A 26,745-nucleotide genomic window follows, 5' to 3' on the forward strand; every position below is an offset into this window, starting at 1 on the left:
TAGATGGCCTTGAGTTGCTTTCGTCAATTTACTCAGAATTGAGGCCATTATTGCTCTGTTTGTTGGTAGGGTGGAAACAGTGGAAAAGATGTAAAAAACATACCAGGGTCAAGCACTCTGTGGAAGGCCAGGGTCGGGTCGAGGTGTGGAGGCAGGTGAGGTCGGTACACTTCCCCAGGAACAACAGGCCGGTGGTGGGGGTCAAAGGGGCTGTGAGAGGCTACAGGGTCACCACCCGACACTGGGGACTTGGCTGGGACACTGTCCCTCTGTGTCGGGGTCATGGCACTCTTTCTTTCATGTGCAGCAGATTTCGAAGAGCTCATAGCACCTTTGGAGAGACATGAAGACACATGGCTCATCTCATTAGTTAATGCTTAGTCGAACATCAACTAAATATCATCTCATGACCATACATCTGTCACAGAAAATAAAAATCAGGAATAAAAGTTCACCCAATGCCCTCAGCAGTGGGTGCACATTACATATTACTCCCAATCTGTTCATTCTAGCAAATGAGATGACCTGGTTTAATAAGATAAATGTCTAATTCAATTTTGCCTGACACTAGAATTACTGTAATTAGAAAAGGAATGGCTGAGAACATGCAGTTCTGCAGTTTGTGAATAAAATGCTTATGGAATATACCTTCTGGAGCACGTCCCAGCATGGGTGATCCTCTGGACACGGGATTGGTGCTGTAGTTAACAGGAGTCCTGCGAGCGTTGGCGTCCTCATACATGCCCGGGCTAAGCTGGGATTTGTTGGCCTCCTGGTGGGTGGAGCGCAGGACAGAGGTGGTGGAGTTGACCACAGAAGTATGGCGTACTGCCTTGCCCTCATCATATTTGACTCGTTCCATGGCCTCGAGCTGGGGCATGCTGTGGGGGAGCTTAGAGGGACTGGTGATTAGGGACTTGACGTTGTGCTTGATGGTAGGCTGGTTGAGAGAATGCATCTGGTAAATGGAAGAACAAACAGATCAGTCATCAATTCATCAATTCATCATCAATATCACAGATTACATACATAATGCATAATTGTGATTTTGCATATTCAATAACAAAATATTTGAGGTAAAATAAATCCCCAATCTTAAACCAGAAACTTTCGTACCTGAGATATGGAGCCCTCCATAACCCTCCGGTCCGACAGGTCAGGGGTCTTGCAGAGGTCCTGGCCCGACTGATCTTGTCTGGGGATTTCGTGAATGGAGCGTCCCATCTCTTTGATAGTATTGACCCCCTCATAGGGCTTGCCCTTGCCAATACCCCCTTCAAAGGAGCGGATCGGTGGGCTCTCTCGCTTTATCTGTTTTCCATATTTCATGGCCTCCTCATAGGTCTCTGCAGCAGTTCTAGGTGTTCCTGAAAAAAAAAAAAATATTACAGCATTTTCTGATTGTTTGATGCTACTAGTAAATACCCGTGATTGAAATGTGGCAAGTTTTACAATTAGCTACCTTGCATGATGGATCCAGTCATCAATGGTCTGTCCTTAGACTCTCCATGTAGACCATCTCTAGGCAAGGCTCTGCTAATCAACCCTGAAAAACCAATAAATAGTATCAAGTCTCCTGATACAGAACAAACAAATCATGACAGGTAGCACACACTCATTAACAAACAAGCAATACCCTCAAATGGAGCTCCTTCTCTGCCAGGGTGTCCCCTCCCCATGGGTCCCTCCATCATGTCATAAGTGCGTTTCAGCTCATGGCCTGTTCTGGGGCTGCGGGTGTTTTCCCTGGGGTTCTTGATAGCTTTTGGACACATAAAAATCTCAATCAGGGTTGTGTTCTTGTAGAGAAATGCTGAACAATTATTTGGTATATCAATCATGAAAGCCCTTACCATCATAGGAGAGGATGTGACCACTCTTGCCTTCATAGATGACATGACCTTTAGCCAGCTGTTCTCCCCTGGCCTTGTCCGGGCAGCTTAGGTCCTCTGTGGCAAGCTTTGTTATTGTGCCCTTCAGAAGGTCAGCAGCAATGCTGGACTGGGGCAGGGCTGGTGTGCCCTGTTTTAGAAAAGAGCAAAGATATAATGAAACATCCTTAAATGAATAACGATGAAATAATGAAATCCATTTAAAGCTTTGATCACGTAGTGTAAAAAACATTTTTTTTAAAATCACTTCTTCCATTTATTACCTGAGTGATTGATCCTCTGAAAGGCAGACCCTCAGCCACTTTTGCTGGGTTGCCTCTGCCATCCTGTATGGATGGAACTGCAGCTCCTGAAGAGTTACACAAAGAAGTAAAGGATAATTCAGTCATGTGTGGGTGGCATCTTCTAATGGAGTTGCCTCAAAAGTTTGACTCTGGTAGTAATACCAGTTTAAGTGCTAAGATTTAAACACACAGTATGTGATTTCTGCTGCTAGGTGGCTCTCAATCAAAACAACAACAAAAGACAACTTTTGATGACTGAAGTAGTGTGGGATCATGGGCGTTGTCTTCATTGTACTACAAGCCACTATTGCTGATGAAAATCTATCTGATGTGACTCAGGCAAAAATGTTTGAGATGAGGTATCATATTTAAGTTTTATTCATGTTACGTTCAGTCACGTTTGCAATTTCAGTCCTCACTCTCTGCTGTACCTTCTGATGTTTCCCCAGAAGTTGCCTTGACAGGGAACCAAATAACGTGCGAGAATGAGAGAATGTTCTGGAGTAACAGAAAAGAGCTGTGCCCCAAAGCTACACAGGATTTTTTTAAACATCAACCTTTTCTTTCATGGTCAAAATGTCCTTAATTGTCCTGAGCAATCTCTTTGACAAAGTAACATGTTATGCAGTGTGTCTCAGTCAATATTGGTGGCAGTGCAAATAAGCAGTTATGTTTTCAGCAGCAGAGGAAATTGGACTCAACACCTGCAAAGACTCATCTACACAGGCCTACATGGAGCTATTAATAGTGAGCTTATCAGTATTTCAAACATAACGCAACATTTAAATGTACACGTAATGTATTCAAAAATGGAATGAGATTCCTCCATAAGGTTGAGTTACATGCGCTCTCTTAAGAAGACACCGCTCTGTTGTGACTGAGGATGAATGTGTAGCAGCAAGTGAAGTGTAAGTGTGGACATTAAAGGAGGGAATAGATGCTCTTTAGTGCAATGATTAAAGCTTCAAGATTGAAACAGTTACTGCAGCAGGTCAGGTTCAACGACATGGGTGAAGACACCATACTTTTTAGTCAAAAAGTCAACTGACAAGAAGTTTTCAGCAGATTTTAAGTGTACCATCAGAGATCCATCTATTTTTAATATGTTTAAAGCCTGACTTGCAAAAATCCAATCCATAATAAAAAGCTTGCTTTAGCAAAATGTCACGACGTAAAGAGATAAAACCTACATACTGCATGTAAGCCTACTGTTGTGTTTATGTCATGTTATGTTTTTGAGCGGTGCCTTGTCTGACCTGCATCTTCAAAATATGGCGTAGTAATGTGACAGCTTGTTGTCATACCGGGCTTGTTAGGATCCTGCTGTCGAGGCAGACCCAGAGAGATGGAACCTACGGTGCTCTTAGTGCCTTCTGGCCCATAGACAGCATGGGATGGCAGGTATGTGCCAGGAGTTCCCTGGGAAAGCAGGAGCAAAGAACACATTTCAAGGTCAGGTCACTGTGTTCCTTAAAACAAGATAGTCGTGACAAGTGATGTTGATAATCTTTTAAGTGTTACAGTAAGTCATTTATAAATGTGGTATATGATGTGATAGCAGGCAATAAACAAGTGATTAAGTCTTTATTTTCCTGAGTAATAGACCTTTTACAATTGCTTTATACTTGGGATACACTGAAAAAGAAACAAGAAAAAGGTATGCATTTTCATAGTTACTGTTTGTTGAGCAGGGTTGCTCCACTGTGTCCACCAGCTGACCTTTTCCATCAAGCCCTCCTGGTGTCTTACCTGGGAGATGGAGCCGCCTTGGATGAAGGAGGGCTTGTCCGTCGGCTTGGTGGTTGGAATGAGTGGAGGAGGAGAGGGAATGTTGGGAGGTCGACTGGGTCTGCTGAACGTCACACGGACTCCATCTGGCATACTCTGGACCAGCTGGTTGGGGGCAGGGTGGAGGACTGGTGGGAATACAAAAATAGCCAAAAGTTAAAAAGAAATAAAACCTTAAAAGCAAGAGATGACCAATTACCAGAACGACATTTAGGGATTAAATACCTACCTAAACAGAAAAGGATTAAAAACTTTCTTTACAGTGAAATCACAAAGTAACATCAGCTCACAGAGCAACTTGTGCTCTAGATGTCTTCTGTCTGCCAGAAACCACAACTTCAACCCACCCAACATAAGGGTTCCATTAAGCTTCATTTCCCACCAAAGACTGCATGATAAAATATTCAGCTTCATTCTGACAGACTACAGTGATTGGTAAACTAAGCACTGATGACTTCACTTAATAGCCTGTCCTCAGCTTGAGGTAACATTGGCCCATGCCTGCTGTCTGCTTTACTGTCTCCTGGGAAAGCTGAGTAGACAAAATGGATCATAGCACACAAATGCAACCACAGAAGACCGGGAGTAACCTCCATGTAGGGAGGACACCGCTCTGCACTCCACAAAATCAAAAATGCAAATGGCTGTGTGAGAGTTCCTCCAGCCAGCATGGACGTCATCATCCTGCTGGCTCATACAGGGACAGATAAGAAAACAAGCCACTCTATGACAAATTTATAAATCCCTGTTGCAGGGACACTGTGTGTCAAACATTAACATTAATACTGCAGTTCCCCCTCAGGAACAACTTAATTTGTCAGGACATGAGAAATATTTTTGCCCCAAATGACAAACAAGACTACTGCAGACCAACTTTAGTTTAAGTCCAAATGTAATTTTAGCATCAACGACCGCAAGAGACATATTCACAGGGAATGTTTGCTGTGCACCCAATTTGTTAAACTGCACCTGTTTGCTGTTGTAAAGCAAATGCAAGCCTTTACTGCTGTCAACAAACCATAATGCTGTAGTTGACTGCAGGTTTATGAAATAATGAGAAAACTAAAATTTGCAAGCATGATCAGCATTAAATTAATTTATAGTTTTGATCCTGCCCCCCCTCACACATCACTTTGCTCTAGTGTCACTGCAAGATTCTTGCAAACACCAGAAGATCCTGCATGCACACATAATATAAGAAGAAGAAAAATCTCTATTTTTGTCACATGTCATACAATGTACAACATGGTGAAACTGGTATTCTGTATTTAACCCACCCCAAGAAAGCTGTGTGGAGAGTACTCCAGATCTTAACCAGTGGCAAAGAGCCACCATGTTTTTGATGGTGGGGGACACCAGAGTATCTGGAGGAAACCCACACAAGCACAGGGAGTACATGTAAACCCCACACAGAAAGGATGCCCCTATGGGATTCAAACCCAGGATCTTCTTGCTGTAAGGCAGCAGTGCTAACCACTGCGCTACATGAGGTATTATGTAGTGTTTAATCAGTGCCACAACAGCCACTAGAAGTGTACACTTCACACAGCCTTGATCTCTTTTCTAGGCATGCAAATCTAGGCATGAAAAATTCCAAAGTGAAAGCAATGTTTGAATATCAATTTCAAAGTGTAAATGGCAATAAAAGAATAGATGACCATCACGTATGATAAGGTGATTTGGATGCATTCCAGTGACAAAACTAAGCCTGAATGGTTTGCAAGTCATGGCTAACAAAGATAAACTTAATTTAATGATTCCAAGATTTATAATTTATAATAACCACTTCAAGCAGATATGTGAACTTGAAATGTCATACACTTTATAATGTCAAATGTGAACACATTATGATGTGACTGATTTTCAAATCAAATTAATTTTATCCAAAATCACAATCACATTGCCTCAGTGGGCTCACAATCTGTACAATTACGATTTTTGACTTGTGCCTATGTCCATGTGTTGTTTATTTGTGCCTATGAGCTGTAGTTTTGCTCTTTATTTATGTCATTGTACCTTAGAAAAATGGCATCACATTCAACCCAAAATGTTAGTACATCACGAACAACTGGGCTCATCCTGCCTTTACATAATACATAGAAAAATGTCATGGAGGAGATCAGAAGTTGTGGTAATGAATAACTAAAGTGATATGTTGAACCATAACTAACAAAACTGTATTTTCTCTGTATTTCTGAGTTATGAATATGTGGATGACACTGGATTTGAAAAGCAAATAACAACATAATAAAATGTCAAAGAGGGTAATGGTCTGTTATTCTCTGCAAAAAATGAAAAATAAAACTGGTAAAGATGACAGCTATTGACTGGCAGTGATTCACACACCACCTCAGCCTCTTTTTAAGACATGAATGTAGAACAAGAGCCAAGATAAGGGTCAAAGAAGAATGCTAGTGTTTTCTCTGAGTCATGTATTGACGTACTCACTGTAGTTATAAAATCACCACCCTTCTCTCTAGTATGTGGTTATGCCAGAAAGAGCTGGCTCATGCTTGTTTGACCTCTACTGTACTGGTACACGTGTACAAGCGCACAGTGCTTTTCCCTCACGCAGGGATCCGAGCTCTGCGTGGCCTAAATAGCACATATCTGTAATGCTAAAAGGGGTTACTCATCAACAAACCAAACGAAGACCCACAATACACAATGGGCTGTTCCTCCCAAGCAACGGTTAAACAAGCATCAACTTTACCTTTAAAAAAGAGGCCTACACCGAAAACAGCACATTCTCAGGATAAAACTACAAAAGTATTTGTAACTGCACTGATTTAATATTTCTTGAGAGGAACTCTAGCAGAGGTTTTAAAATGCATTTCTCATGACAGCTAAACTCATCCAATACACTGTATAACCCCAATGTGGGTACATATACAAGTATACAACAGACAAGTGGAAATCCAACATTGCTCATGTAATGCGCAAAGCAGGGCCCTAAAACACAGCTAAACCCAGATTGACGACAGGATTAAAATCAACCATTCTCTGCTCCAACTTTAACTTCAAATAAAGACAATTATGAAATTGTATATACAGATATAAAAACAAGTCATCATAAAAGCCTCAAAGAGAATAAAATATAGATATCAAAAAATGTCAAATTGAAACAAAAGAGGTTCACATATAAAAGTATACTGCATTTAAATCCAATCTATATAAAATTATATTGCCAAAGGAGCCAAAAAGGTGCCTCAAGACTCAATAAGAGTTTGGCAAGGCTCGTTTGTATCACCAGGGGAAGGGAGGAGGCAAGAAGGTAGGGGAGGAGGTGAAGATGTGTGCTTTTACCTGGTGGCACACTGTAGCGGGAGACATTGGGGGCGTTGGGGTCATGCTGGGGTGAGGCCTTGCTCAGCTCCCTGGGGGAGAGTCTGTAGGGAGAGCCTGGCCGACCGGAGAGGGCCTCCTGGTCCAGAGCCAGCTTCATGTCATAAGGTATGTAGGGTAAGGGCTTACCTGTAGTACACAGGTATAAGGACAAAGGGAAGACAACCACTATTAAAGCAAGAACTCAATGCCAGTGAGCATTGAGCTGACCCAGATGGACAGGCCTGTACAACTAAAGCCACCACCCAAACACACAGAAAGCACAGAAGACCTGTGTAATAAATATCTTGGTGTGACAGCTCAGCAGATTACTGACAGCTGCTCTAACTTCCACAGCACTCTGACTAAAAGGTGCTAAAAGCTCGGCAAAAATCAGGCCATAATGCAGTCAGTCTGCCTAGTGACACTGATGCACTGCCTTCTAAGGCTGAGTGGCTGAACTATGTCTGTCTGCCCAGTAGCAGCAAGTGTCCTGCTGTGACCAGCTCCAGTCACACAACTTCAAAAAACACCACAGTACCCTCCTTCATCCAAAGGCATCAACACAGACTTCAGCTCTGACTTTGCATCAAATTTAAAACGGGGTCAGCTAACTTTTTTTTTGTCTTGACTCAGGCTGAATCACGTTACGACAGTCCAGATCACCCTCAAACTCTTCCTTTCATGAAACAGCACAAAAATGAATGGGGCCTAAAAAATGCATCGGCTATAAATAGTCCACTGCTAGCAGCAACGAGGAACAAGGCTGACGGAGCGATGAACAGGAAGGAGGAGAGATGAGGACAGAATGAGGATAGTTTTTGTTCTCTTACCATCTCTGTCTAGTATGGTGGGGCTGCGGGTGTTGAAGGGAGGTCTGCGCTCCAGGTCTCCCTGATCCTGCCTCTGCTTCTCCTCTTGGTGCGCCGAATCATGCACAGCTTTGATCTGGTGTTGCAACATGGTGAAGCCACTGATGGGCACAACACCAGGGCCATAAGAACCAGGCACCTAGATAAATTGAAGTTGAGGAGGGAGAAAGTCCAGATGAGCTGGAATGCCAGATATTAACTATGAAAGATATTGATCAGAGTACTGGCACGATGTACACAGAACGCTGACCAAACTTCAAATAAAAAATGCTTTTAACTTCTGCTTTCAAAGGACATCAGACACATTGACAACTATGAGCGTAAGACCTTGGTAGATAAATGATGCAGATTTAGAGAAATGTCACAAAACAGTCAACAATGTCAGCACAGCACACGATGGAAGTGTTATGTGCATACAACAGAGAAATTAACAGGCTGACAGTATAAATACCTACAGCTTGTGATTTTATCACACTGCTCATAATGACTGATTTTGGAAATGTGTGGGAATCCTTTCAACCTGCTACCTGCCTCTGCGCCAGTGTAAATGGATCAACCTGAAACTGTGACTAACCATAGGTGGGATGGCGGCTGCCCGCTGCTGCAGCTGCTGGATGTTGAGTTGGCTTTGCTTGGGTGAGGACACCAGCACCGTGCCTGGAGGGTTGAGCAATGAAGGCTTTTCCATGGAGAATATTCTGCAGAAGTACAAAGCAAAACCATAAGAATGTCCTGTCCTTGTAAAATTACGTACTCACAACATGATAATTAGAGACAGTGATAATGATAACAAACCTCCTTTCAGGCTCCGCTTCCACATCCTCATCAGCACTGCAGGTGGCGCTGGAGTCATTATCTGAGTGCACCTCCCTCCCACCATGATCTCCCTTTTCTACTCTCTCCTTCATCTCAGGCTCCATCTTGACCTGAACCTCTCCTGTCTTCATGTCTACATCCTGAGGTTCAGTCTTGGGATGCAATGAGCCTGGGTAGGCCATCCTGGCCTCTTGAGCTCCAGTCTCGCTCTCTGGGCTCTTCTCTTCCTTGACACAGAGATCTCCATATGAGGGCTCCTGGGCCTTTCCATTGCTGCTTTGACCTTTGTCCTGGTCAGAGCACTGAGCATCTCCTGCAGTGCTGTCTGCCCTCTTGGAGTCCCCAGACTTTGAGGAGTCAGCCTGAGAGGGGGAGGGGGCACTCTCTGTATCAGAGCTGTTGTCACCACCTGAGGAAACGTGACAAGTATTAATAAGATAAGTATTAGTGATTTAGTATATGTCAAACAATTTATGAAACTCAATAGACTTAAAGCAAATTTCAGGAATTCAGGAATAAAGGATTTCGATGAGTAAATAAATAAGCACATGTAGACCTGTCGCAACATAAAGGGTGATTCATCATGTAGAAAAGTTTTTCTTGGAAAACAATGTGTATCGTGAAGGTGAAACAAGCAATGGATCAATAAATAACCAATGAGACCGCAAGATATACAAACTCCAAAAAGTTACTTCCACTTTATGCCTCACATATTTCTTTCCTACCCCCTCTGGAATTTATACATTGTCACGTTTTGCTTCGGCACATGTAACTGCCATTTCTTACTGTATCTAATCTATGACTAGAGTTTGTTTAAACAAAATAAGTTTGCTTATGCTAAGTCCAAGGCCTTAAAGATACAGAAAACCAGCCTTTCAAAACACAAACTAATCATCTGTTCCTTTCACACTTGAGTAAAATCATCTTAAATGCCAACTGTGTAGGGATACACTATGTCAAACAAGACAATGAACAACGTGCCTTTTTAAAAAAACAGTTATGTCTGAAAATCATAAATTCTTTTGATAGAAACTGCATATTTAAAAAAAAATTCTGCCTGCCCCTGTTGATTTGCATATTAGCTACCGCTGCAGTTGTTGCCATGGTGATGGTACTCCAGATGGTATGTCTACACAAAAACAATTTGGAAATGCATTATATGTATCAAACCAAAATCAGAAAATGACAAACACTACAATGTTTCTAAGTACACTTTAAAAGAGTTGCACTAATGCCTCTTCTTGATTTATGTGCTCTACTGTCTGATTTGTACAATGTGACGTCGACAGGCTGCAAATCACCAAGACCTCGAAAGAGCAGCTTGGATTTCTATAGGACAAAGACAAAGTGAAATAAACATGAGAGAAAACCCTGTGACCTCCTGCTGTCGCCACTGCTATCTTGCGAAGTGGAGGCTGTTTAAATCATTTTTAAGTCTTCCAACAAGAGAAACATATTGAGCCACTCTGCTGTTAAAAAACAAGATGTTGTTTTTACAAACCAGCACTATTCAGTGTAACTTCACTGTCTTTTTAAATCATGGACTTCTTCACTATGCAGTGCCAGCAAAGATAACGACCTCTGGAGAGGCGGGTAGACAGGCCGGCTTGCTGGATCAAACAAGTGGACCAGCACTTTGTGTTCAAAGAGCAGGCTTTGTTGAGTCTTCAAAGCCAAGAACTGTTATGCAACAGGCGCCCATGTAGTCAGAATTAGTTCATATCTTTTATCTCCACCTCTCCCCCCTTGCTTTTTTCATTTGATCCTTTTTTTCTCCCATCTCATTAAAACTACAGTCAGCAGAGAGCAAGCACATTGCCATCAACCCAAATGAAATCCTTACATGATATTCAGAGGGCATTTCGGATCAGGCTTCCCAGCTTTGTACTGTACTTATTGCATTCTTTCTCTCCATTACCTCTTTCTTTAACACTTGGTAATATCAGGCATGAGGCTCCACAACTCATAGGCAAGGACACACGGGTTGCTCTTTGACTTACCCTGACCTAAGATAAACAGGAAGAAGCGTGCAAAACAAATGTGTTTGGGCATGTGTGTCTAACGATGAGCACATGCTTCCTATCATCCATCTTTCTGACCTTCACTGTCATCAGGGTTGTCCTCATCATCATCATCGGGTGATGCTGTGGCTAGACCTTCTCCTTGAGACCTATCAGCACGAGCCCGCCGTGTGTCCTGTGAAACAGAGAGAAGCATTTTTCATTCACACACTGCAGTTAAATGACAGACTATAACAGAAAGCAGATCGCAAACAGCTTACCTGTTTATGCTGCTGGAGCAGGTTGTCCAGGTTGTGACGTCTCTTGTAGTTGAAATAGAAGTTCTTGCACTGTGCCTCACTTTTGGTGCCCACCATTTTGGCAATGGCTGTCCAGTTTCGCCCATGCTCAACTAGCCCTGGCGCAGGAAAAAGAAAATTCAGCAGTGAACATTTGCAGCCATTTGAAAATGCAGACTAAGGCTGAAATAATTTACGTATACTAACACAAGCTTATGCTATATCAGACCTATCACAACAATTGTATTTACTAGGAGTAAAGGAACAGCAGAGTTGTGGAGCCGAGCCATGACAGCCTGATTTGACACGGACATATTCCGACATCTTATACTGCTCATATTTCCCAATGATTGCTTCATGCTGTATCAGCGCCATAACGATGATTCAAGAAGACGATCTTAATGAATTCTTAAAAGGTTCTCTTTAGAATGAAAAGCTGCTGCAGTTGTTATCATCACTGAGGGTGAACTTTTGGTATTACTACAAACTATACACATGGGGTGCCCCTGTTGCTATGGGTTGCTGTTGGTCTTCCCCCATCCCGATTAACACTCAGCTTTGATGATCCCACTAAACTTTGAAACTGCTCTGTCAAGCTGAAGAGTACCATTTACCTTTGACATCAGGGTGTCTTTTCTCTAAATTCGGTAACCCCTGTGACCTCCCCTCCCTCCCAGGCCGACTGAGATGAAGGATCCTGGCAGCTTTACAGATCACAACAGAGCTAAACACAAAGCCCCATTACTGCTCCGGTTAAATGAGGGATTGAGGGCATTGAGACTGTTCAGAGTGACTCATATCTTGTTTTTCGAGTTACTTAAACTTGCAGACAATCAAAAAATGTCACGCAGAGGGTCTTGTGAATTTTGTGACATCCAGTAGATACCCAGAGACAGTACAAACTAAAAAGGCGTATACACAAGTTCAGCTACGTACTCTGTCAAATCATCTGTTTAGACCAACATGGCAAATTCAGCAAACATATGCATAAAAATGCTCCTGTACTGAACAATCACTGTCAGCAGGACCCTCTAAAGAGCATTGTGCTCTAAAATATCTAAAGTTTCATATCATAGCTAAGGAGCACTGCACACAACACATTCAACAAGAGATGTTTCTCACAAGATGAGGCCCTTGGAACATCACTTAAATCTCTTCAGATGACTTTACGCTTGATTGCTCTACCATCTGGCCAGTTACATTTGTCACATGACAAATGACAGTAAGTAGCATGAGAAAGAAGTAATCAAGAGAAATGATCAAACATTTGTTTTCATTCCTGAATCAGCAAAAAACTAGAAATAAAACATTATCAATATTATAGTAATACTATGGCAACAATCTACCCAATAATATTGTGCATCCTTGCCAAAAGTCCTTGACAGAGCTAAGAAGATCTTAACATCTTATTTTTAAATTCTTAGTTTTCTGGATATTTGGCATTTCATAAATGTTATAAAGAATAACATTCAAGATTATGCAATAACAGCCCAGAAAAAATAAATAAATAGTAATTATATAAATAATAATTCTCGCACAGATCTCATTGTCCATGACTAATCTACAAAAGACAACTGTCTGATATTACATAATTTAGTCCCAATTTAAGGGTTCTTGGATAAACTAAAGTTTGTTGCTTTTGAGCAACATGCAGGATCCTCAAGCAATGCGAACCACCAATTGCAACCATTCTTGATCAATTTATCAAACAGAGCAGGGCCCACTTTAGTTGTTTGATAAAATGGACTCCCCTACAAAATCACCCAAATTATTCTTCTCTGACCATTATTTCCAAATAGACCTATTCAAGTTATCTGGCGGGTATATGTATTTTCATATCGCAGAAAAAAACAAAATATCGCAATGTCAGTTTTTTCCAGTATCAGGCAGCCCTAATATTAATACCAATATAAAAACAAAGAAAACGCCATTTTTGTGACGCTTATAACATTTAAACATAAGCATTACGGTTGAAGTCGAAACAGAGAAGATGATCAGCGTCCATGATAATTTCTGAGTGTACATTGTGGTGCTGATGTCTAATGTGTTTTGTTGTGAAAGATGTGATAGTTGTTTTTGGTGTCTTTGTCTGAAGCACTGATATCTTCAGACAAACCAGTGTAATAACTACCAGCAACCTTAAAAGTACCTGTATTAGACAGTAATATCTGAGCTCGCTTGCAGATGGGCAGATGGACATTGATCCATTATATTTCTGACTTGCTAGTTTATCTGTTAATCTGTTAATGACCATATGAATTAAGAACTACAGATTTCATTCAATTAGATTGCAGGTGTGAAATTACATGGACTACAACAAAGAACTGTTCTTTTCCATTTCTCTATGTAGAGTTTCTCTTCCCTCTGTGAAAACTTTTGGTTTGACTACCAAGCATGGGATGTGTTAGGCTAGTATTAACACCAAGGCTAATGCAGATCAACAGGTTACAAGAATGACTTGGGCTGAAACTGTGCTTGCATGAGCAGCCATGTGTGGCGGTATAGCATAAAAGTGATTCCTGTACTTGCTTTGTCATATGACTAGAAGAGGTCGTGCAGGTCTCTTTAAGGTACACTAATCCACAGATATATCTTACATACAGGTCTGAATGCCTGAGGAGATCATAGGAGCGCCATATTTCTGTTAACAGGGAAGTAAACCTCCAATGCCCAACCAAGAGAGTCTTAATTAATCCACATTAATCCCTTTATTTACTCTCCCCAGTCTACGGGTCTTGGCACTCAGGGAACCCTATGCAAGAGCCTATAGACACAAAGCCGAGCAAAAAGAGGGAAGGGGGGCAAACTTGAATGGCATATGACCTGACTAATGACTGCAGCGCCACAGCCTGACTACAGACACAATGATACAGACATTCTGAAGAATTAATAGGACCACAGTAACTCAAAAAAACAGTTTTGAAAAAAGTTTTGCATGTGAATAATATATAGAGATCAGATGCAACTGTCACGCTCTGTTGCTTTACAGATGGCCTTAATAGATCAGTCCTAAGAAGCCAGTAGAGAGGTACAGCTAACAGAAAAAAATCCCTGAAACCCTTCATGGGTCCTTTGACAGCTTCCAGTAAAGCACCAGCACGAGTTTCTATCTGTGTGATTGCGTGTGCACATTCATTTCCGTGGTCATATAAGGAACGGGCAGGGCGAGGCAACATCACATAATCAGAAGAGGAAAAGAGAAAGAGACAGGGGAGGGAGGGGAGGGTGGGGGGACAAGGAAAGATCATAAAAAAGCAGAGCGGCCACAGCAACACAGAGAAAGAGAGGGAAGACGAAGACATAAAGTGAGAGAGAGAAAAGAAATGAAACACTACCTTTTTTGGCGACCTCCATCTCCTCCTCGGTCCAGCGAGAAGTTTCTCCGGTTTCACCAGCACCAGCTAAATCACAGAGAAAACAGACAGAGCCCCATCAGCACTGACAGAAAGAAAGAAAGAGAGAGAGAGAGAGAGAGAGAGAGACGGAGGGAGGGAAACCGACAGAAAGAGAGTGACAGTCCTCTCTTGAGCCGTCTCCTTCTCATGGCCACTAATCTAATAATCTGTTTACATTCAGGGGCTGCCGAGACCCGCTCCCTCACTTACACTCTCGCTCTAGCTCACTCTCCTTCTCTCATGCTCCCTCTCTCTCCACCCTATCTCTCTCACTCTCTCCCCTTCCCCACAGCCCAGAACAAGCCCTCCTCCACTCTAATCCACAAGGGGAGGGCCTTGGTCAGCTGATGTAGCGCCAGACAGTGGAGGAGTTGAGAGCCCTGCCTCCCTCTTTGGGAAATGGCCTTGGATGGAGACAAATAGACAGATAGAACAGCCAGCCCAAAACCCTCCCACCCTTCTACTGTGACACTGCGAATCTCTCTCTCACACACACACACACACACACACACACACACACACACACACACACACACACACACACACACACACACACACACACACACACACACACACACACACACGAACACACGAACACACCCTTGCCTCGGCTTGGCTGCACAGTTCCACACCCCCCACAAAATTCAGAGAAGTGCACGGTTACTGTGGAGGGGGCTGGCTGGGTGAACTCTCGCCCACTCTCCTCCATGGCACCCACTGAGACTGTGTAAACATTTGGACTAATATAGCAGCAGATGTACCCTTGACATTAACAGGAGGCTTGCCCCCACCCCCCTTCCACCCACCCACCCACCCACCCACATCGAAGATGAGGAGATCAATTCTCACTGTTTAGACGGCTCCTACCAAAGGTCCCCTGGCCACACAGTCTGTTACACTTAGTTAAACAAATGTCTACTGGACTAGGCTTCCTTTTCCCGAGGCAAACTCACATGTTCTCCCCGTGACAGTTTAGGCTCCTCACGGGTGGTCATTAATCTCGGGGCTATGAAAAGAGACGTGGTGTCTGCCTACACCTAATGTCACCAACCAACACATACACACTATCCCCTAATGCTTCGTACAAGAACAACCCCCACTGTTGCCCCCACTGGATCAGCAGCTTCCTCAACTTACCGTCTGGAACCATTTCAACTGGGCAACACAGACAGATATCTACCCTTTAGCATCTAGCCCACTAACTTCTAAGAAGCACCACAGCTGCAGGGGTTACCACAGATCAAGCAAACAGACGTAGTCTAGTAGATGTAGTCACTAAGGGAGATTACAGTTGACACAGTCCCACGTAAAGCATGATACACCCAGAACTGGGCCAGGGAGGTCAGAGGGTTGAGAAGATGGAAATACACACTGCAGACTGCTAGTTAATCACATTATAGGGCAGACCTTGCATAACTCTGATGAGAGAGGTAGAGCTCAACAGACAGCAAAGGGACCAGGTGGCAAAGAAGCAAAGCACACTTACAAAACAGTGAATTAATGATACAGATTAACGCCACGACGAGCTTAACACACAGGGACTCAGATACGTAAAAAGCTGAGCTTCTGCTGTCAGAGTGACAGACTTTAAAGGGTGGAAGAGTACAAGTGCGTGACTGACTGCCATGACAACAGCTCTGCCAGAGCAGCACATTGCCATGGTGATGGACGGACTCCATACGGCTTCCTGAGCGGAGTGCAATGCAGGACAGAGTCTCTGACACTTGGCAGTGAGTGGCTGAAACTACTGAACCACTTTCAGGCTATAAGCAGCTTATGAATCTGCACGTACGAAAGACAGCAGAGCTTTATTCTGATGTGTCTCCAAACCTTGATTAAGGTGTATCTTTGGTGTGTGCCATTTAATTCTCTCAGCTCATAACACAAAAAGCTAACAGAATGAACACTGTCCCTTATGCCAGGCCAGTCAGTGCCAACAACAGATTATTCATGAGAGAAAAATATCGTTGCGCCTAATATGACATTTAAGAAGCTCAATGGGATGCCAGAGAATTGACACTGAGGACACTTTACAGTAATTGTTAATGTTGCTGAGTGACTCTACCAAAATGTGACTTTTCCTCATAATTTGAAAAAGTGACACAGACATCTAGAAATTGTGTAATGGTCAGTAGAGTTTCGACGATCAGTCAATTTTTCGGTTAGTCGATTGAAAGAAAATTAGTTGCCAACTATTCTGATAATTGATTAATCGTTCAAGTAATTTTTCAGGCAAAAATGTCAAACAATTGCTTGTTCCAGCTTCTTTAATGTAAGGAATTTACTGGGGGGGGGGGGGGGGGGGGGTTCATTTATGATACCGAATGTCTTTGGATTTATAGACTAAGCGATTAATCATGAAATTAATCGGCCAAGGAAGCTGGTTGGTTGATTTGTCAGAAGCATTACACAAAAACTTTGATATCAGATTAGGCTTGATTGAATGAAAGAGGACTGTTGGGCCTCAGCTGAGGTATGCGCTCTACTGAGTGTAATTCTGGTTGATAAAGAAAACAAATTGTTAGTTGTAGCCCTAGTGGTCAGTGCCTAGCCAAAAAAACATAGAAATAGCATTACTGCTAGTACAGCTTGAATGAGCCTTAGGTTTCTATTCTTGTAAACTCCCTTTACCTTGTGTTTCTGTGTCAATAAGTGTATTCCTGTATTGTAAAAAAGTATTTTGAACAACCTCCAGAGGGCATCCCAAAGAGGATTCACCTTTATTAGCATCCATAGAAGCTACTGGAGTCTGGGGTTTTGCAGGCTCCTTCATGGCCTTCTGTGTTGGATCAGTTTTAGGGAGCTGCTGAGGATCTGGCAAGGCAGGCTCGGCGGCAGGGGGAGGCGTCTCCTCGGCCGCCACAGACGCGGCCTCATTGGCCATGGAGCGTGTGGTGATCCTTCCCTTACGGCGGCCCTGGCTGTTGGCAGTCTTCCTGCCACGCGGCGTGTTTTGCTCCTTCCCGTCCTCGTCCTCCCCACCGTCACACTTGTCTTTGTCCTTGCCAATGTCCCTGTGGTTTTGGAGGGGGAAAATACAGCATTAGAGACCGTTGGTACAGCAAATATCTATTCCCTTCTGACTCAGCATTAACAGGCCTGTTTTGTAATCTGTTCTTTTCCTCCAGGACTGAATGCACAAGAAAAAGCATATTAGAATTTGTCCACACTCAAGCTGGACAGACTTGTTAACAAGTTAGCAAGGTTTCTTGTCGGTTAGCCAAGCGCTAAAGCAGACAGTGCTATCCGCTGTCCTAGTTTTCTCTAGACTATGAACATGCATCACTCCACCAAAGGCCTGGGGCTGGGAAATCTTCCCATAATTGCAGCATTTCTGATGCAGCAATTATTATATTTTAACACAATTCAACAACAATTCCAAAATAGAATAGAATTCTGCACCCCTGTGTTCATTCCTATTGAGTGTCAACAGGTTAGGTCAAGGAAGGATTGTTTCAATAACAGCACAAGCTACAGTCATGGCTCTTGTTTATAGGATAGAAGAATATTGTTGATATACACAACTGTACATGTACTACGTCATTGGACTATCATGGGTAAAATATTTACTATTTGGCTTTCAAATACCAGCCTGTCTTTTATAATACACTGTGTATATAATGTAAATAACCAAAAGCACTGAGATATAATGTAAAACGTTTAACTAACAAACCTTTGCCAAAATTATCACAGTGTGCAGACCCAAGGCTCATGGCCTAGTGTGAAACCAGGACAAACAACTATTCACAACTCACCTAGAATCCTCCTTTTCATCTTTCTCTTCCTCGTCCTTCTTTTCCTCGTCCTCTTTTTTCTCGGACTTCTCAGATTTGTCCTCTTCGTTTTTGTCGTCGGACTTGTCTTCTTGTGAGGGTCGTGTTATTTGCTGAAGACAAAGCACAAGGGAGAAATATTTAGCTATTTCTACTTGAAACATTGAGAAAAAGGTCAATGCGTTAGCAATAGTGATTTAGGTTGTTGGAAGTATAAATTCAAATGCAAAGCCGTTCTTTGTGATATTAATGCTTTAACTCAGATGTTTAAAAAAAACCTACCCTTTAATACATTCAGACAACTACTAAAAGCTTATGTTTAAAACAACATTTTTGAATAAAAAGGGCCAAATCCTAATGTTCACCAGTCTGAAACAGAGTATACCACATACTTATGTCAAAGCTCTATACCTGCATCATGCCCTTAACAACACCCTCCTGTAGTTTTAACACACTTCCTGCTCAAGGTTTCCTGAATGCTATCAAGCAACAGACATCTTCAGGTGGTATAGCAGTGCCTGCATTGACCCTGTGAGCCAAGAGGACCATCAGTTAGACCAATCATCTACTTAAACATTCACTTTGAGGGCAGACAAAGTCAGGTGAATGGCAGAAATATATCCTGCCTACTGGTCATTTGACTCGCTGCTCTCAAGATCCACAATTCACTCAACACTAACAATCCAAGTAAGACTAAAGGGGAAAACTAAAGCCTAAAATTTGAATATGAAAAACATAGTACACCCTGTGCAGATAGGTTTATGGTTGTGCCATATTTTAATGGACATCACATTGTCAAGAATCTGCAGCATTATAAGAGACACAAACAAACCACATTGCATATACTGTTTCTTTTAAAAAAAAAAAAAAAGACTCTGGAGAGTGGGCAATTTTCACACATAAATCATGAACTTTATATCTCATAACATAGAGATTAAGGCTAATGTACAAAAGAAGATAATTCAGTTTTAAATTCAAATTAAAACAGGGCAGATGTTAAATCCAGATAGATCCTGCATAAAAGACTTAAAATGAAAACATCATTCAAAAGTGAATTTTCAAATCAAGTCCAGCAGAGTGATCGAGGACTGAGCAACATTCTTGATCATCTCTGTTGGCCCAGTAACCACAGAAAGCTTCCTCCTGCCTGTTCCATGAAAGTGCTGTGCTGGAACAAGTCTGGCTATGCCAAGCCAAACATCCCATGCTGGTACCAGATGGGGCCAAGGAATGTGCTTCATTCAATGGCAAAGTCAAAAGATATGGAGGGGGGCAAAGTGAGGGGGTCTTAAAAAAAACAAAAAACAAAAACAGGGTTGTTGTGGCGGTCTGTCCATTTTACAACTAGTCTGGCTGCTGTATCATATAGTAAAGTCAGAAGTGTTCGACAACTCCACAAAAACAGGCAGTAAACAATTAGAATCAGTAGCTTCTCCAACTAGAGACTAGGGAAAAATTGATTAATGGCTGGGACAATCATCAGGTCTGATATTCAGCATTTTTCTGAAAACTGGTATCAGTGGTTTTTTTGGGGTTTTTTTGTCTGACTGCCAATAAAATAAAATACATTTTCTTTTAAAATACAATACTTTGGTTCTGATGCAGCATCCTCTCTCTGTCTGTAGTCACAGCTGTGTTCTCACTCAATGTCCCGCCCACAACACCATCTGATCGGTTACACATCACAAGTAACAGCCTTTTAACTGTGAATATTCCTGAATCCGCAAAATAATTAATAATATTAATTAGTTAATAAATATAGTGCAGTGGATGTATAAAGTAGCAGATAATGGAAACACTCAAGTAAATTAACTAAATAGAGTTATTTCATACCCATATTTATTATCATTATTTATTAATAACAACACACTGCCACACTGTTCTAATACACTGTTCATATTGTAAATATTATGTATGTACATACGATGTATATACGAGCCTATTTCTATTTGTTACCTTTTAATTATATTGTTTATTTTTTACTATTATTATTGTTTATTGTAATATTACTGTCCTTTGGCTGCTGTGACAGAAATTTCCCCAGTTGCGGGACAAATAAAGGAATTCTGATTCTGAGTACAGTACTTGAGTAAATTGTTCACTCCATTACTGCTAATTCTAAATTTTGACATCAAGAGTTACAGTTTCACTGCAAATGTATATCAGTTTCAAATATTGGGTATCGTCTCTTTGATTACAAATAATCAGTATCGACCCTGAAGAAAACATATCAGACATTCCCTACTGGAGAAAACCAATAATTACAGGGATTTCACCGAAGAAGACTGAAGAATGGCGCTACATGATTTGCTAATTCAAATCTGTATTAAATAAAAAATGTGTGTGATGCTGTGATACATATTTACCTCACACTGTTCAGTTCACAGTCATCCATTCATATTCTTTAAAATCAAATGTGTGCTTATTTGTCAAGACTATTGCATACAAGCTACTTTTACATATAATTGTTGCTGCAGATCGGCGGCCTCGCCCGAATTTCTAGATATGATAGTGCTATGATAGACATGATATTATTTAGAATATTGCATGGTAAAAAAGCACAGTGTTTTTGGAAGTGGTAATGATGCTTCTACAGTTGAGTTTGACGATGTTGCAGCTCTGTTAAGTTCTTTCAGGAAAGCCCTGCAGATTCAGAGCTCAGATTGCAGTTTGATTTATGCAGAGAGGACCACGTCAAACTTGGATTAGGACACAAACGCTTGACTCATTTCCTGCCTGCAGCAGTCTGAACAGAATGTTTTTGGCACTCGACATTTCGGAGACCTTTCTGCAGAGGAGACCAGGCTGTTTTATTCTCCCCATACATGTCCTTCAGTGAGATGCTGTTCTGGTTGGGTCAGGGAGCGCTAGTGTTTGCTTTGGAGGTGGTCAGAGAGCCGTGGCATTCCTGCCTCTTCTCCCACACTGCGTAAAGAGCCTCTACACAGATGTTCTCCAAAAGTCAATGAGGCCCTGTGGTTCTGTGGTTCTTCCGTGTTTTTTAAATGAAGCTCTTTCCTGACCTAGCTTGAATATTTTGAGAGTTTTAATTTCTCCCCTCTTTTGCTGATTCACAAGTGCTGTTTGATTTAGGAAATGACAGAGCCACAAGTCAACCTTCCCTTTCCTACCACAGAATTTAGGCCACCGGAGGAATCTCTCACTCTAGCTTCAAGCTATTTCACTGCAGGAACAGGAAATGAAAATCTACTAAATTATTACTATGCCTCGCTTCTATCACTGCAGTTCATTACAGTTATTGCAATCATCAAATGACACAATTATTTGGAAATAATGTCTCTTGAAAAACATTCTAATAACGTAATTATACTGAAGGAAGAAAAATAAAAGAGAAGGAAATAAATCTCAATGCATACAGTTGACAGCAGGATTTTACCCAGTGGTATAAACTGTTGATTAAATTCATTTTGGATAAAGTGCACTATCCAACTGAATTTTTACAAGAATTCCTGAACATTCATGGAGGAGAACAATTTACTCTCAAAAGTGACTGAAAAGAAAAGATAGATAAGACATGTCAGGCATTCGCCACAGTTACTGTGGTTACGGGAGCTCTGCAGGGGAACACAGCTCACAATTGGTGCTGCGAATTGATGAAATGCCTGATAAACTTTACTGCCAGGCAATTAAGAAAGGGACACCCCAAGAGCAGAGATGTGTAAAGAGTAATACATATTTGCCTTCCTTGTAGAAATGATGCTGTAAAGATAGCTACACTAAGAGAATAAGTGTATTTTATAAGGTAAACTTTGCCACCAAGAACAGGAATATCATCTCAGTAAAACATTTATAGATTAAATATCTTGCCACTATTCAAGACACTACAACCAAGCTTAGCTTTAAACCATATTTGATGTCACTCAAACTTTTCTTTTTGAATGTTGATATATCTTCCATTCTGGCATTTTACCACCTAAATATGCTCTGGAATTCTGTGTTTTGCTCTTCTGATGAATGTGTTGTGGTATAAATTAAACAGCAGAGCTCAGCAATCAAGAAACTTTTATTTTTGTTGATACTGGGGGCCCCTTTGGACAAAAGTGACAAGGGGAAAAAAAGCAGTGCATTTCCACTAGACTACAGAGCAGCTACTTTCCACAGGCTGTGAGACTCAGCCATGAAAAAATAGTTTTATGACTTATCCAACCCAGATAAGTCAGATTCTGGTAGGGTGGCACACAATAAGAATAACTATGATAATAATAACAACCAATCTTTTTGCTGATGGTCCCGTTTGCTTGTGTAGGTAATATAGAGACATGAGCATTAAATTGAGAGTTTTATAGCAAGTTAAAAACTCCTTGTAGTATGTTTACAAATAGAATAACATTATTAATACTGACAATTCTAATAACTGACTTTGTTTCATAGTGAGGCACTGGAAGTTCACTGAATTATATGGTATATAAGTTTAACTATGAACTATACTGAGTGAATGCATCCTTGAGTTCAAATGCAGATAAATTAAGTTTCAAGATCAACTACAGAGGATCATTAAGTGCCATATGAATTGCAACTCTTCCTAAATGGACCTGCATATAAACAATCTAGTACTACTTATACTAGCAAAGCTGCATAAAGAAACTATTAATTTGCTGAAAATGTTCCTTTACTGTGAACTTATTGTAAAGTCGAGACTTTTGTTTGTTTGTTTTTTTAATGGCTTCAGCTGCTAGCTGATACAGATATATAAATGTTTTTATCAAGGGAGAGCAATATGAGCAAGAAGACATGACCACGTAGTCAAGGTGCAAGTTTTACTTTTAAAAACAACCAATGGAGTGGATACAGACACAGTGGGGGCTGTAGCCTGTGCAGTCTTTCAGATGAATGCGTGCTATGAGTACCAAATTGATTGTTGTTGGGTTTTTTTGTGTGCGTCTGACAAGCCAAGTCAGAATATTCATTTAGATCAGAGGTAAAGCTACTAGGACTCATCTGACATATATATCAATGTTAGAAGCACAATTTCTCATGAAATGTCATAAAGCTGTCAGTGTGTCCAACATCCATCTAATACTCTGTGCTGTAAAGTACACCATTAAAAACTAATTCCTACATTTTCACAAATCCTTATCCTACACCATGAATGCATATGTACATGCATTCCACACAGCCCTGGCTTGACAGATAAATTAAGACCATGTCCGTACATGTCTTAGAAAATCTACTCTAAAATAGCCGAGTTTGACTGCCTACAAGCCTCAAGTAGACTACGAGGCGAATTTACCAAGCAACAGAGCGATATGAAAATACGACAGACAAAAACAAGACAAGGAAATAAACTGAGTGAGTGTGACATCAACTAAAACGCAGAAACTGTGGAAGCTAGTGACATACCTGCAAGCTCATTTGCTGGTCATACAAACCCCTTTTCTCTGCTGTGAGCCACAGCTTACTGTTGCAAATGTGAGTTTACCCTCCGGTACTTCCATAGCGCTGGAAACAGTAGCAGTAGAGGGGCTGGACAGCACCATAGCAGAGCTCCTTAGAAGGGCTGCCGGGCCACAGCACCACCGCACATATTCCGGGAAAGCGTGTCATCAGGCCGCTTAAGCTGCCCAAAGAATTGTCCATCTCACATGCACGCACTAATCTATGCAGGGTCACTCAAGGTAATCCCTGCCGAGCACTCCTCTTTGATTGGCACTCACAGCAGCACAGTGAGTTTTTTGGGCCTGTCAGATGGCTGGGCTGTACCAACTAAGCTGTTTCAGAGAGGGGGGAAATTCTCTCTCTCTCTCTCTCTCTCTCAGAGGAACAGAAGAAAGAGGAAATGGAAGATGAAAAAAAAACACAACAGCACACACTCAGCGGATAAGCTGCCAGCGCTGACTCTGTCTCGCTGAGGGTTTTTTCACTCAATCGCCCTACATTCCACTACTCCTGCTTTTGCTCCCTCTTTCCTCTTCCTTCCCTCTCTAATGACTCACTCTACTCACTCCAACTGCAGTTGTTAAGTCACACCAGCAGCTTGGAAATCCACTACATCCTGATGTGCATTACTCCGAATGGCATTACACTCTCAACAACCACAAGATGTTTTGGAAAAAGCACTGGAGTCATTCAAGCAACTGACCTGAATCTCAAGACAAGACCATCTTTAACACACTTTTATATTAAGTGAGAACCATGGAAAACCAATGATTTTAAGGGTTCCAATCCCACAAAATCTGGTCAAAAGTAAAAAGATCATTTTAGGAACACAAAGAGAGCATTTCCCCAAAATAAGAATCTTGAAAAACAAAATGTCCTCTCAACTCCTGATGGGTCTATACCATGTAAACTAGAGGCGAATGACCCACCCCAAGACATTTTATCAGTCACATAGTAAAGTAAGAAATACCATCTTAGTGATCAAGATGTAATCATGAACTCTCTCGCCCTCCAACTCCTCTTGTGTAAATAAACAGTCTACAATCAACCCACTGTGCTACACAGTAGATGTACTCGTCGACACAGACACAGAATGTCCTGTTCAAGGACTGTGACATCAGTGAAGTAGGGAAAAGCCAGGAGAAAACATCCATCAGAATGAGTGAAATTAATATTTAATGCAAACCAGTACGGGCCTGGGAGATGGTGTATTTTTGTACTAGATTTAGGTTGAAGACAACAATTATATAAAGCCCTGAACAACAATCTGTGTACAAGAATTCATCTACTGATTTGTCTGATTGTAGTTTTCACTTTGGCATCTACAAAATTCACATTCCACACTGAGGCTTTACAGGAAGAGTTTGTTGCCATGCTCAGTAGTGTGACAGATAAATGTTTGCGGAGCCAGTTTGCATTGGACTGACCATGGTTTGATGCTGGTCCACATGACCTGGATGACTTCCATGACGCGGACGAATGGGAGAAATTCCGGTCAAATATTATCTGTGTTTACGGACCTTGAAAACAATTCACAGTGACTGCTGATGCCGTGCATCAACAACCCAAAGTGTAGGTAATTGAAGACCTGGTTATGAGACTCAACAATCAACTATCTTTCTCCACAATTCAAATTGTGACAGAACTATAAACATGTTGGACTTCAACAAATATTTCCTGGTAAAAGCTGGTAATTACCAGGTAAAAAAAACCCTTCTTGCGGAGTTACATGCAGCAGATATATCAATGGGGTCAAGCAGATGGTTGTCTCAAAATGAATCAAGCATCTCCTACATAATGATAAAATTATGGATTTATTTGACTGCTCTGTATTAAACACAGTATGTATTTGCTGCCGCTACGAATCTCTCAATCAAAACAATGGCAACAGATGATGCTGTTTGATGACGTTGTGAAGAAGAGTGGGATCATGGGATCTGCTGTCCTCATTGTTAAACAACAAACATTGCAACAGAAATCTGTCTACGTGACTCAGAAAGGCATACATCAGGTTCACAGATGAGGTAATGCCTTAAAGTTTAATGTTATGTTTAGTCACGTTAGCCGACTTCCTTCCTCACCCTGACATTTAACATTGTTGGACATATTTGGGATAATGTAAGTACACCACTCAAACATACACCTTTAAGTGACAGTGATATAGCTCTTATTTATGCTTCTTTGACCTCTAATATTATTTGGAGTACTACGTATTTATATTAGAATATTCTTACTGTCACAGCACATACACCTAAAGTGCGAGCTGAGGGTGTGTGTATGTTTCTCTATGTTCTGTATGTTACTGATATCCTGGCCTGATCTTTTATCTGTGTATTTGAAATATATGCTGACTTTGTCCAAAGGAGCAGAACACAACAAATCCTAATTACGATCCTAATTTTGTTTTGTCTATAAAGTGTAAAAAAATAAAAATAAATAGTGAATGAAGCCTGTCACATTTTCTTAAACCCTCAAGTACATCAGCAAATACCCAAAAACTGAGATGTTGGAACCAATGAATGTTTGACCAATTTTCAAAATAGTTGCCAACTACTATCCTGGCTATCAACTAATCAATTCATTATTTCAGATCTAATTTTAAACCATTTTTCAAAAATCCAGTGAAACCAGACTGGTGGTCTATAGTCACAATAGAGGCCCTTACACACTATTTGTATGTGTGTCAGTCCAGCTGTAATGTAGAGTACAGCTCACAGTGTGTCAGTTAATAAGTGCAGCAGATTATTAAGAGTTAAGACAAGTCTCCCTTGCTGAAAGTGAAAGCAGTTACCCCAAAGGTGGACGGTAACAACCCTGCCTACATGTAAGGGTACTGTCTGCTGTGGAATAGCAACGCAGATCTGGCATTTACGTACAGGAACCAGGGGTTATGTATGGTTCAATG

The 26,745-nt window shown here is 41.3% G+C and overlaps 1 protein-coding gene across 5 annotated transcripts in view; it reads right to left on the reverse strand.

Annotated features, from left to right (window-relative positions):
- Window positions 1-26,745, reverse strand: part of ncor1 (nuclear receptor corepressor 1) — a 54,411-nt gene that overhangs the window by 8,260 nt on the left and 19,406 nt on the right. For 2 of the 5 annotated variants that reach the window (XM_084374581.1, XM_084374580.1), the window contains exons 15-32: window positions 18,426-18,556; window positions 17,389-17,684; window positions 14,611-14,676; window positions 11,258-11,394; window positions 11,076-11,172; window positions 8,956-9,385; window positions 8,735-8,858; window positions 8,122-8,299; window positions 7,271-7,438; window positions 3,926-4,092; window positions 3,481-3,595; window positions 2,156-2,241; window positions 1,854-2,022; window positions 1,637-1,762; window positions 1,463-1,546; window positions 1,117-1,367; window positions 649-958; window positions 104-331 (exon numbers count right to left, since the gene is read on the reverse strand). In XM_084374581.1, the coding sequence (XP_084230707.1) occupies window positions 104-331; window positions 649-958; window positions 1,117-1,367; window positions 1,463-1,546; window positions 1,637-1,762; window positions 1,854-2,022; window positions 2,156-2,241; window positions 3,481-3,595; window positions 3,926-4,092; window positions 7,271-7,438; window positions 8,122-8,299; window positions 8,735-8,858; window positions 8,956-9,385; window positions 11,076-11,172; window positions 11,258-11,394; window positions 14,611-14,676; window positions 17,389-17,684; window positions 18,426-18,556 (3,163 nt within the window). Of the gene's footprint in view, window positions 1-103; window positions 332-648; window positions 959-1,116; window positions 1,368-1,462; window positions 1,547-1,636; window positions 1,763-1,853; window positions 2,023-2,155; window positions 2,242-3,480; window positions 3,596-3,853; window positions 4,093-7,270; window positions 7,439-8,121; window positions 8,300-8,734; window positions 8,859-8,955; window positions 9,386-11,075; window positions 11,173-11,257; window positions 11,395-14,610; window positions 14,677-17,388; window positions 17,685-18,425; window positions 18,557-26,745 lie in introns of all 5 variants that reach the window. The other 3 variants (XM_084374583.1, XM_084374582.1, XM_084374579.1) reach the window with 2 other exon arrangements.

This window comes from Pagrus pagrus, assembly GCF_965226575.1.
Source record: "Pagrus pagrus genome assembly, chromosome: 14".
NCBI lineage: Eukaryota > Metazoa > Chordata > Actinopteri > Spariformes > Sparidae > Pagrus > Pagrus pagrus.